A 12,802-nucleotide genomic window follows, 5' to 3' on the forward strand; every position below is an offset into this window, starting at 1 on the left:
CCTACCCCTGCTCTAGTCAGTGGCATAGTAAGGGCGAGCGGGGAGGTGGACCCCCTGGGTGTTGTCACCTCTTCACCCCCACACCATGCTCACGCCCTCCTTTCCCTGCCCCCGTAGCTCTGTAAAATCTTCGATAGCACGAGGAGCGCCGGCCTGGCTCCCTCTGAAGTCACTTCTGGGTCTTGGGAACAGGAAGTGACATCAGAGGGAAAGCCAGCATGAGCAGCAGGCCAGAAAAGCTGCTCGCGCTGGCGAAGATTTGAAGAAATAAGGGGGTGGGGGGGGGGCACGGTAGGAGCATGGGGTGGTGAGGAGGGCAGAGAAGAAGGAACAGGGGGCACCACTGGCTCTAGTCAGGGCAATAAAAAGGTATCCCTTGACTTCGTTTTGTTTTCTTTAAGAGTGGAGTGTCAGCTTGTGGGGAAAAGGGCGCGAGCCAGAGGGAGGCTCCACCCCCAGCGCGTTCAGGTCATCGGGAGGCGGGACTGGGCTCCGTCGCGCTTCCTCCCCTTTAAGGACGTCCCTCGCGTCGCCTTTAAGAGCGGCGGCCGGTGACGTCACGCGCACTGGGTCGGAGGCGAAGGGAAGCGGCGCCGCGCTCGTCGCTTTCAGCCCGTGAGGCGGCCGTCGGAGGCCCAGAGGAGAGGCCGGGAGCGAGCCCGGAGAGCCGGAGCGAGCCCATGTCGCACTTGGCGCCGGCCCCCCCCGGGCCCCCCGTGAAGAAGAACGCCATCACGGACGACTACAAGGTGACGAGCCAAGTGCTGGGCCTCGGCATCAACGGCCGCGTGCTGGAGATCTACAGCAAGAGCAGCGGCACCAAGTACGCGCTCAAGGTAAGGCGGAGGCCTCGGCCCTCGAAATGGAATCCCCGAAGGTTCTAGAAGAGTAGCAACGTTCCGGGCGGAATCCCCAAAGGTTCTAGAACCCCAAAGAGTAGCAACGTTCCAGGCGGAATCCCCAAAGATTCTAGAACCCCAAAGAGTAGCAACGTTCCAGGCGGAATCCCTGAAAATTCTAGAACCCCAAGAGTAGCAACGTTCCAGGCGGAATCCCCAAAGATTCTAGAACCCCAAAGAGTAGCAACGTTCCAGGCGGAATCCCTGAAAATTCTAGAACCCCAAAGAGTAGCAACGTTCCAGGCGGAATCCCCAAAGAGTAGCAACGTTCCAGGCGGAATCCCCAAAGAGTAGCAACGTTCCAGGCGGAATCCCCAAAGAGTAGCAACGTTCCAGGCGGAATCCCCAAAGAGTAGCAACGTTCCAGGAGGAAACCCCAAAGAGTAGCAACGTTCCAGGTGGAATCCCTGAAAATTCTAGAACCCCAAGAGTATCAACGTTCCAGACGGAATCCCCAAAGATTCTAGAACCCCAAAGAGTAGCAACGTTCCAGGCGGAATCCCCAAAGAGTAGTAGCGTTCCAGGCGGAATCCCCAAAGAGTAGCAGCGTTCCAAGCGGAATCCCCAAAGAGTAGCAACGTTCCAGGCGGAATCCCCAAAGATTCTAGAACCCCAAAGAGTAGCAACGTTCCAGGCGGAATCCCCAAAGATTCTAGAACCCCAAAGAGTAGCAACATTCCAGGCGGAATCCCTGAAAATTCTAGAACCCCAAAGAGTAGCAGCATTCCAGGCGGAATCCCCAAAGAGTAGCAGCGTTCCAGGCGGAATCCCCAAAGAGTAGCAGCGTTCCAGGCGGAATCCCCAAAGAGTAGCAGCGTTCCAGGCGGAATCCCCAAAGAGTAGCAACGTTCCAGGCGGAGTCCCCAAAGATTCTAGAACCCCAAAGAGTAGCAACGTTCCAGGAGGAAACCGCAAAGAGTAGCAACGTTCCAGACAGAATCCCCAAAGATTCTAGAACCCCAAAGAGTAGCAACGTTCCAGGAGGAAACCGCAAAGAGTAGCAACGTTCCAGGCGGAATCCCCAAAGAGTAGCAACGTTCCAGTAGGAATCTCAAGAGTATCAACGTTCCAGGCGGAATCCCCAAAGATTCTAGAACCCCCAAGAGTATAACAGACTATGAACTTTTCCTCCAGGAATTTGTCCAAACCTTTCTTAAAACCAGCTACGCTATCCGCTTTTACCACAACCTCTGGCAATGCGTTCCATACCTTAACTATTCTTTGAGTGAAAAAATATTTCCTCCTATTGGTTTTAAAAGTATTTCCCTATAAAATCAAGTGTTTCCAGGTCTTTGTAATTTTTGATGGAATAAAAAATTGACCGCTTGAACCCATTTTATACCAGTCGTATCTCCCCCTCAGCCGTCTCTTTTCCAAACTGAAGAGCCCTAACCTCATTAGTCTTTCCTTCATACGAGAGTTGCTCACTTTTTTTTTTTTCCAGGTAATGCTTAGATGACTTTTTTGTAGGTATCTCAAAAGAAACCATAACTATTACTACTACGATACTATTTATCATTTCTATAGCGCTGAAAGGCTTACTCGGCGCTGTACATTCAACGTGTAAGACACAGTCCCTAGAACCCATGGAATCAAGTGCCAGGAGCATTTCTGTGCTCTTTCTTCTTGTCTGTTTAGATTGTAAGCTCTTTTGAGCAGGGACTGTACTCTGTACAGTATTACATATGTCTGGTAGTGTTATAGAAATAATTATTAATAGTAGTAGTATTTAGCTGGTTTATGAACACAACTAACCTCTTCCAGTATACGCCACTGGCTAGTAGAGTAAGCAATTCCTAGAAGTGAAATTAGAAAAGTCCTACACTTCTCCCTCCATATTCACGGTTTCGATTATTCACAGTTTTTAGGTTGCTGGTTCCTCCTCCCCTCCCCCAAATTATATCAGCTTGCATAGAGAAATTGCCGATTCCCGGCACTTTCTTCGCCGTGTTTTGCCTCTCCTTCAGGAACAGATCAGGCCTCCCACCATGTTATTCGCGGTTTCACCCTATTCACAATGGTTTTTAATAGAAAACAGCAAATAACAGAACCGCGAATAACTGTTTTAAATGTTAATCCCCTATCACAGCTAATCCGGAGGGAGAAGTGTGTTCAGTTTCTTCTTGGTTATTGGGCGGGTGTGAGATTGTGTCTGACTGCGAGGCATTGGCCTAAGATTAGCAGGTTTCAGATGCCGAAATAATGTGGACTCTGGACCGAGTTCAGCTTTTTCAAGCAGAGACTGAAGCCGCTTGTGTTTTCCGTTGGTACTTGCTTTACCAGTTGTTCCATTTGGATGGCTAGGGTACGGTCAACAGTGACGGTAATTATAAGGAGTCGGTTGTAATGAGGGGTTTCACGGTAAAACGAATGTTGTGTTACCAAACATGTACCAAAACAGGTTTTTCACAACACACACAGCTTTTGTTGTATAGTATAGTAGGGTCCTATTGTGTGCGGCTTGCCGAAGCTGAGCACACAGTGAGCGATGGGTGCTCCTTTATCTTGGTCCACACCCCCACAATCTGGCGTATCTGGTTTGATGCTAGCAGTCTGTTTGTGAAAAGGGAAGTGAATGGACTTTGCTGCCTTTAGCTCATTGTAGGTGTGTGTGTGTTTGAGGGCCAGCAGCTTGTTCCGTTTAGGGTCACATGATCCCATCTGATTTGGTACGTTCAGGATTTTTTTTATCGTAAGATTCTCCTGTGTATTTGTTTTTTTTTTTTGTGGTGAGAAAGAGGTGCTGATGGTGCCACAGGTATGTTGTGGCACAATTGAACCGTTCCATACAGTGTTCTGTCTCTCTTTAACACTTGTCACGTGTAAACAATTGTGTTCTGCAAAGCTATTGACTTGGAAAGAACGTTTGAGTCACAGCAGAGCCGTCCTGAGCATGTGTCTTAGCGATGTGGCCAAGGCTGTTTCCGTGACCTCATAAGTGAGGCTGGCGAGAGCCCTGTTGGCGTCACTGCATTCCAGGCTCAGAGGCTGCTGTTTGGTTTTTTAATATGGATACTTTTGGGACGCTTAATTTCTTTCTGGGAGTTAAATAGTGGCTCACATTCTGGTTCTATTACTGAGCTCATAGGTCTGGAATTCCTACTGTGTAATTTTGCTGGTGGCATGCATATTTCTTTTCAGAGGCATCTTGGTGTTTTGTGATGCTTGTCATACAGTATGGGCCCTGGCGCATGCTTATGCTGCATTTGTGACTTATAAGAGGGCAGGGACCTCTCTGAAGGTGTCCAAACTATTTTGAGAGGGGGATGCGGGGTTGGGGGGGGGAGGTTGCATGGCTTAGGGTAAGGTGTTTTCTGTTGCTTTATGCACATGGTTGACAGATGGCTACTGCTTTCCAAGACTGCAACAGAACAATTTATCTATTCCGCAACATACCTTTCAGTCTAGTGCGAATCACAATTAGAGGAGCTGGCCAACAACCAGGAATTAACAATGAGTTAACTTTTAAAAGTGCACAAAGTCAGAAAGGTGAATATATAGAAACTAGTCTTTAAGCCCGTTACATTTAACGGGTGCTAGAATAGATATGTGAGTCTGTCTTTCTCTCTCTCTCTCTCCTTGGCCGCTTTCTGTCTGTCTTTCTTTCTTTCTGTCTCTCTCTTTCCTCGGCTGTCAACCACCACCCCTTGCCTGCTCCCCCTGTCCATCAGTAGTCCTTCTCCCTTCCTTTTACCTCCCCCGTGTCCCCTTCTCTGATCCCCCTGTCCAGCAGCAGCTCTTCTCCCTTCATTTTACCTATTCCCTGTCCAGCAGCACCTCTTCCCTGCTCCCCCTGTCCAGCAGTAGCCCTTCTCCCTTCCTTTTACCTCCCCCATGTCTAGCAGCACCCCTTCCCTGCTCCCCCTGTCCAGCAGCAGCTCTTCTCCCTTCGTTTTACCTCCCACCTGTCCAGCAGCACCTCTTCCCTGCTCCCGCTGCCAAGCAGTGGGCCTTCTCCCTTCCTTTTACCTCCCCTGTCTAACAGCACCCCTTCCCTGCTTCCCCTGTCCAGCAGCAGCTCTTCTCCCTTCGTTTTACCTTCCCCCTATCCAGCAGCACCCCTTCCCTGGTTCCCCTGTCCAGCAGCAGCTCTTCTCCCTTCATTTTACCTTCCCCCTGTACCTCACCAATGGGGAAAGCGTCTCAGAGGTCTCAGTAGGAGATACGCTAGCCTCCAGCGACCACAACATAGTATAGTTCAACCTTAGGAAAGGCTTCCCTAGATCAAACACGAAAACAAAGGTACTCAATTTCCGGGGCACAGACTTCGCACGCATGGGAGATTTCGTCCATTGGATGCTGCGGGACCAAGCGGAGACCGATGATGTAGAAGCTAAGTGGTTAACACTGAAATCAACCATACATGAAGCAACTAGCCGCTTCATAAAATCAGTAAATAAACGACAAAGAAACAATAAACCCCAATGGTTCATTGCGGAGATCTCGCACCTCATTAAGAAGAAAAAAGTGTTTCTCTCCTACAAGCGCACGGAGAAACGAGAGGCAAAGGTAGAATATAGGACCAGGTCTACAGCGGTCAAAATGGCAGTTAGGGAGGCAAAACTTCGAGTGGAAGAAATTCTGGCAAAAAACATTAAAAAGGGGGACAAATCCTTCTTCAGGTATATTAGTGACAGAAAAAGGAACATAGGCGGGATAGTACGCCTTAGAAGACCGGACGGAAGTTACGTGGAAGCAGATTCCGATAAAGCCGAACTACTGAATGAATACTTCTGCTCTGTCTTCACCTGTGAGGCACCAGGACACGGTCCCCAGTTGAAGGCAACACAAACACAGAAGACCCGTTTCAGAATTTTCAGTTCACACCAGGTGAAGTTTACAGTGAACTGGCAAGACTCAAGGTGAACAAAGCCATGGGACCAGACAATTTGCACCCAAGAGTGCTCAGAGAATTGAGCGATGTCCTGGCGAAACCGTTGGCTGAGCTATTCAATCTCTCCCTGGACTGGAAATTAGCTAATGTCGTTCCTCTGCATAAAAAGGGTTGCAGGGCAGAGGCTGCGAATTATAGACCGGTGAGTCTCACATCAATAGTGTGCAAACTCATGGAAACACTAATTAAAAGCAAATTGGACACGATCTTGAATGGAGGGAATTTTCGAGATCCCAGTCAGCATGGATTCACCAAGGGTAGGTCCTGCCAATCCAATCTCATCAGCTTCTTTGACTGGGTAACAAGAAAGTTGGACTTGGGAGAGTCTTTGGACGTCGTGTACCTGGACTTCAGTAAAGCTTTTGACAGTGTCCCACACCGCAGGCTGCTAAGCAAGATGGAATCGATGGGGTTAGGAGAGACACTAACTGCATGGGTCAATAATTGGCTGAGTGGCAGACTTTAGAGGGTGGTGGTTAATGGTACCCTTTCTAAAACATCGGAGGTGACCAGTGGAGTGCCGCAGGGCTCGGTCCTGGGTCCACTCCTTTTCAACATATTCATAGGGGATCTGACTCAAGGGCTTCAAGGTAAAATAACACTATTCGCCGATGACGCCAAACTATGTAATATAGTAAGTGAATGCAGTTTACAGAATTATATGGCGCAGGACCTGCTTACATTGGAAAGTTGGTCCTCAACCTGGCAGCTAGGCTTCAATGCTAAGAAATGTAAGGTCATGCACCTCGGAAGCGGAAATCCATGCAGGACGTACTTCTTGAACGGAGAAACTTTAACTAGGACTTCAGCAGAACGAGATTTAGGAGTAATCAGTGCAGACATGAAAACTGCCAATCACGTGGAGAAGGCTTCATCTAAGGCAAGACAGATATTGGGTTGTATCAATAGAAGTTTTGTCAGCCGAAAGCCTGAAGTCATAATGCCGTTGTACAGGGCCATGGTGAGACCTCATCTGGAGTACTGTGTGCAATTCTGGAGGCCACATTACAGTAAAGATGTGCACAGAATTGAATCGGTTCAGCGGACAGCCACCAGGATGATCTCGGGGCTCAAGGGTCTCTCGTACGAAGAGAGACTGAACAAATTGCAGCTCTACACTCTCGAGGAACGTAGGGAGAGGGGAGACATGACGAAACATTTAAGTACCTCACGGGACGTGTCGAAGTGGAAGATGATATTTTCTTTCTCAAGGGACCCTTGGCCACAAGAGGGCACCCGCTCAAACTCAGGGGCGGAAAATTTCATGGCAACACCAGAAAGTATTTCTTCACAGAGAGAGTGGTTGATCATTGGAACAAGCTTCCAGTGCAGGTGATCGAGGCAGACAGCGTGCCAGACTTTAAGAATAAATTGGATACCCATGTGGGATCCCTACGAGGGTCAAGATAAGGAAATTGGGTCATTAGGGCATAGACAGGGGGTGGGTAAGCAGAGTGGGCAGACTTGATGGGCTGTAGCCCTTTTCTGCCGTCATCTTCTATGTTTTCTATGATGCCCAAAGTTGACAGTGGAAAAATGCCTATTTTTTAAAAATACGTCTAAAAATTTTTCTTTTTTAAAAAATCGTCGTATCAGGACACCAAGGCCATCGTGTTGCCCAGACTGCCAGGACATGCTATCTTATACCACATTTTTGACCAAAATTTTGTCCAAATCCCAAACGCCCAAAGCAAGAACAATGGTCAACTACTTAGCAGCTAGGCTTCAATGCTAAAAAATGCAAGATAATGCACCTGGGAAAGAGAAACCCGCGTAGAACTTATATACTAAATGGTGAGACCTTGGTTAGGACCACAGCGGAACGCGATCTAGGAGTGATCATTAGCGAGGACATGAAGGTTGCCAATCAAGTGGAGAAGGCTTCCTCCAGGGCAAGACAAATGATGGGGTGTATCCGCAGAGGTTTCGTCAGCAGGAGACCTGAAGTTATGATGCCGTTGTACAGAGCCATGGTGAGGCCTCACTTAGAGTACTGCGTTCAGTTTTGGAGACCACACTACCGAAAGGACGTGCTGAGGATCGAGTCGGTACAGCAAACGGCCACCAGGATGGTCTTGGGGCTCAAGGATCTCACGTATGAAGAAAGACTAAAGAAATTGCGGCTGTATTCACTTGAGGAAAGAAGAGAACGGGGAGATATGATTGAAACATATAAGTATATCACGGGACGCATCGAGTCAGAAGATGATATCTTCTGGCTCATGGGACCCTCGACCACCAGAGGGCATCCACTGAAAATCAGGGGAGGGAAGTTTCATGGCGACTTCAGGAAGTATTTCTTCACCGAGAGAGTTGTGGATCATTGGAACAGACTCCCACTCCAGGTGATAAAGGCCAGCAGCGTGACGGATTTTAAGAGAAAATGGGATATTCATGTGGGATCTTTAAGGGAGTAAACTCAGGGGGGGGGGATACTTGGAATGGGCAGACTTTGTGGTCTATAGCCCTTTTCTGCCGCTTTTTTCTATGTTTTCTATGTTTCTAAGACCATGCGGAATCCCCAGAGTAGCAACTTTCCATGCTACCGATCCAGGGCAAGCAGTGGCTTCCCCCATGTCTTTTCTCAATAACAGACTATGGACTTTTCCTCCAGGAACTTGTCCAAACCTGTCAATACTCCTGTGCAAATTGCAGCTGTTTTATTTTTTTGCAAGGAATGCTCATGAGATGAGTGCAGTCACCAGTAGTCTGCTGCAGAGCCCCCTTTGCAACAGGGTTCACTGCACAGTTGTTTTGGACATACATGTGGAAGCCCCCTGTTTCATATTGGATAGAAAGTTGCTCTATGGTAGCATGCCAATTGGCCCATACCAACCTACGCAGCTGACGTTCACCTGCCATGTCGATGGCTCATGCTGTCCCTCAGTTACTACCTCGTAAGGAAGTAAGGAAGTTCTTCTTCACCCAGAGAGTGGTAGAAAGCTGGAACGCACTTCCAGAGGCTGTTATAGGGGAAAACACCCTCCAAGGATTCAAGACAAAGTTAGACAAGTTTCTGCTGAACAAGAACGTGCGCTGGTAGGGCTAGTCTCAGTTAGGGTGCTGATCTTAGACCAGAGAGCCGCTGGGCATGATGGACCACAGGTCTGACTCAGCAGTGGCAATTCTTATGTCGTTTTAAAGGTTCCTTTCATCTGCTTATGGTACACGTTAACCACAGCAACAAGTGAACAGTTCCCAAACTCTGCTGTTTCTGAAATGCTGTGCCCTTGACCTGGTAGCAGATGATTGTGCCTTTTTTTCAATGTCTGATAAATCGCCCCGCCCCCTCCCCCACGACAAGCATGGTTGCTATGTTGGCAGCTTGCAGACATCGCACCTTATGTACACACGAAGTCGGCACATGAGACATGCGTTCGTTCATTGGCTGAGGTAGGCAGTGGTCAGAATAATGTGACTTGACCATGTATTTCAAGTAAAAAATAAACTTGGACTTCCAGAAAGCGTTCGATAAGGTCCCACACGCAAGGCTTCTGAGGAAACTACAAAGCCATGGAATAGAAGGGGATATACTAAGATGGATAGGCAAATGGCTGGAGAACAGATTGCAGAGGGTGGGCATAAATGGGAAGTTCTCGGATTGGGAGAAGGTGACGAGAGAAAGGAAAGATGAAGAATTGAGGAAGGGAGAGATGATCATGTACATGAAAAAAAATAAGACCTACCCCGAAAATAAGTCCTAGTGCATTATTTGGACCCCAAATTAATATAAGACACTGTCTTATTTTCAGGGAAACACGGTAGTAGCAGCAGCATTGTATACTGAATTATAAAAGCTGATGTACATCTGATCTGTTACTTTCTCTAAACATGTGTAATTTGGACTGCGCAAACTATATTATTTCTAGAATGCTGAAAGGCTATTATGGCCGGATAGTGTTGGTTTGTTCTACCCCTCATATGTACTGCTGCCAAAAAGTGGTCCCAAATTGCCTCTTGTCATGGTGATGCTTATGGCTGTATCAGGAACAGGACCGTCTTTGCCCTTAAAATGTAGTGTCCTCTGTGCTGCCGGCTGTATTGATCCGACACTAGAGACCTGTTTGATGACTGGTTTTGGCATATTTTTGTGCTTATAGCTCTGATGTGCACAGCTGCTGCTTCTGCCCCAACCTGTATGAAAACATTTTTTATTTAATACTACAAAAAGCGTATTTGTGGGGGGTTGATATTTTTACCTGCTGGTAATTCACGAGTATTAACGCTGTACTCCCATCCTTATATGTAAGGCAAGTTGTTGAAAAGTTTGGCCGACTTGGGGGAACGTGAATGAGGCCTCAGCATCGCTCCATAAATTACTAGTGATTAATTCCTTGACACAGGAAACGGGAGGGAAAACAGGCTTCACTGGTTCTGTTGTGACCTGATTCATTCTGTGCTGTCAGCTGTAGGTTTATTTCTGTGCTACGTGACGGCAGAAATAGAAAATAGCTCAGGCTTTTTAGACCTGTAGCTCCGTCTCGGCTCGATTCATCCGACAGCTGGTCTCTGGTGCTGTTACATAAGTCGGGGTGCCTGTGGGTGGTTAGCCTTGCTTGTCTTTCCCAAGGCTTGCCCCAGGCAGTGAAGTGTTGCAAGCCTATGGGTAAGGAGCCCTGCTGAACTGGGACAAACTGTTCCTGATGTGTCTTGGATCAATGCTGTGAAGGTCTGCTTGTGATCTTTCAAACTGGTTTTGGGTGCTAATGGGTAGAGCAGAGTGGGCTGAGAACCAGGGAAGCCCCCTGTAGTTCTGTGCGACCTTCAGACAAGTTGCTGAACCCTTTATTGTTGGGTACAAACGTAAGGCCTGTTGCAGAAAGCTTTACAGCTTTAAATTGGTTACTACAAAAAAACCCAAAACCCACCAGGATTCAGTAATCATTGAACATAACAAATTACTGCCATTTAAACTGCATCAGTAATCTGCAGCTCATTGCAAAATTTTGCCCTTCCTGTTAGTTCTTGAGTGGTGATTGGTCACACACCGACAGGAAGCAGGGCTTAAAAAAAAAATTAACAGCAGTGCGTATTGGTAACCCATCCCTGGGAGTCTAGCAGCCTGACGTGACTCCCCCATCCCAGACCCAAAAAGGTAAGCCCCCCTCTACTTAAAAAGTCTGACTGACCTCCCCATGACTGTAAAGAAAGTTCCCTAGTGTTAAACACTACCCCTGCCACAACCCTCCCCCCAAAAAAAAAATAAAATTCCAGGTTTTTGGACAGATTCCCAAATAAGGAAAATATTGATCTGGCAGACAGGCTGCAGGGTGTGGAATCGCATATCCCAAGTTCTTTCCCATTTGCTCCTACCTCTGCACTACCATGCTTGCCTGTCTGAACATATACAGTGGAGGGATCTCGGGTGGGTGGGGGCGTGCTGGAGGATGAGCAGTGCTGCACTGTCAGTGGCTGGTGTTAGCTAGGTACCTGTGATGTTACACTGGCATCGGCTTCCCTAGCTGCCATGATGGCGCTTCCATCTACTTTGAACAGAGCTGTAAGTGACTCTAAGGTCAGACTCTCTTCACTTTGGAAACTGACTGGAGGGAAATCCACTGCTTTATTCCTAGGATAAGCGGCATAAAATCTATTTTTCTCCTTGAGATCTTGCCCGGTACTTGGGACCTGAGTTGGCCACTGTTGGAAATGGGATACTGGGCTTGATGGACCTTCGGTCTGTCCCAGTATGGAAACTCTTATGTTCTTAAAATTTTCCACTTTTCTAAAATAATTAGTGGTTAAGAACAAATTCCATATATGGTGCTTTGCCCTAGATTCAGATATCTTCTGGTTCTGGTTGAATTATTCAAAATTTCCTTCTTAACCACTTTATTCCAGATCAGCCTTCTTGGCAAGCAGCTACGAACAATACAAGCATTTAAAGTGTTGTGGTAAGAGCAGATTGTGTAGCTTGTTTTAAGAAAGGTTTGGACAAGCTCCTGGAGGAAAAGCAAATAGTCCGTTATTGAGAGAGACATGGGGGAAGCCACTGTTTGCATGGAATGTTGCTAGTCCTTGGGTTTTGGCCAGGTTCTAGGGACCTGAATTGGCCATTGTGAGAACGGGCTACTTGGGCTTGATGGACCATTGGTCTGACCCAGTAAGGCTATTCTTATGAAGGACTATAGACTGGCTTCTGGGCCCCCGTGTCCGTGCGCTTTCATTTTGTGCCTTCCAGGAGGGATTTTCTCCCTACCACTGCAAATCCCCAGACCTAGAGGACTCTGAGGAGGCTAAGCCCAAAGCTCCCGCCCCCTCCCTTGCGTGCGCCGCAGCATTCAGTACATGGATGCTCCTCGGCCATCCATCCAGCGTAAAACTGGCATGACAGAGGGGGTAGAACAGCCTGAGGAGTCCATCCCAGTCGATCTTGAGCATCCAAAGAGCGCCTTGTGCTGCGTGTTCTGCCGCGCATGCTGGGGAGGCGAGAACCTTGGTTTAGACTATCTTATTGATGCTGCCAAACGACTATTGGGATGAATAAGGGGCAATTTTACCCTCTTCGGGATCCTGGAATGTAGTACCAGTGCCTACTAAAGGTTCTGATGGCTCTAACCCTCCTCTTGAAGGGGGCTCTCGGTCCTCTATGCCCTTTGCGCTTGACTTTGTGAACTTGCTTATGTCGACAGCGCCACAGTGCCTTCTAGGTCAGCTGGACAGCAACCACTTGTGCAGCCTCCCTGTATTCCAGCTTCTGCTTCTCCACGGAGACCTGGTCGGACGGGGTTCCTGAGGATGATCTGGAGATGCCTTGGTCAGTGAGAATGCGACACTGGGCGAAGTGGATCAGGGTTTGTGCTGCTGCAAATCAGGGCAAGGACCCCTCAGTTCGCAGGCTGTTGTACTCTGACGGATCTGCTCTTTGAGTCTCTGAAGGAGCTCAAAATTGATCCTCTTATCTACTTCCCACTGTTCTCTAAGCGGGGTTCACTCTCAGACCACCATCTTTTCCCAGCACCTGGATGTGAATGTTCTGATTTCTGAGCACTGTGAGAACCTGAAAGGC

The 12,802-nt window shown here is 48.0% G+C and overlaps 1 protein-coding gene across 1 annotated transcript in view; it reads left to right on the forward strand.

Annotated features, from left to right (window-relative positions):
- The first annotated feature begins 541 nt into the window (after positions 1 to 541).
- MAPKAPK2 (MAPK activated protein kinase 2) overlaps positions 542 to 12,802 on the forward strand; it is a 36,583-nt gene continuing 24,322 nt past the window's right edge. The window contains exon 1 of the mRNA XM_033918551.1: positions 542 to 836. Within this exon, the coding sequence (XP_033774442.1) occupies positions 681 to 836 (156 nt within the window). The 5' untranslated portion in view covers positions 542 to 680. The remainder of the gene's footprint in view (positions 837 to 12,802) is intronic.

Source organism: Geotrypetes seraphini, chromosome 13 (genome assembly GCF_902459505.1).
Source record: "Geotrypetes seraphini chromosome 13, aGeoSer1.1, whole genome shotgun sequence".
NCBI lineage: Eukaryota > Metazoa > Chordata > Amphibia > Gymnophiona > Dermophiidae > Geotrypetes > Geotrypetes seraphini.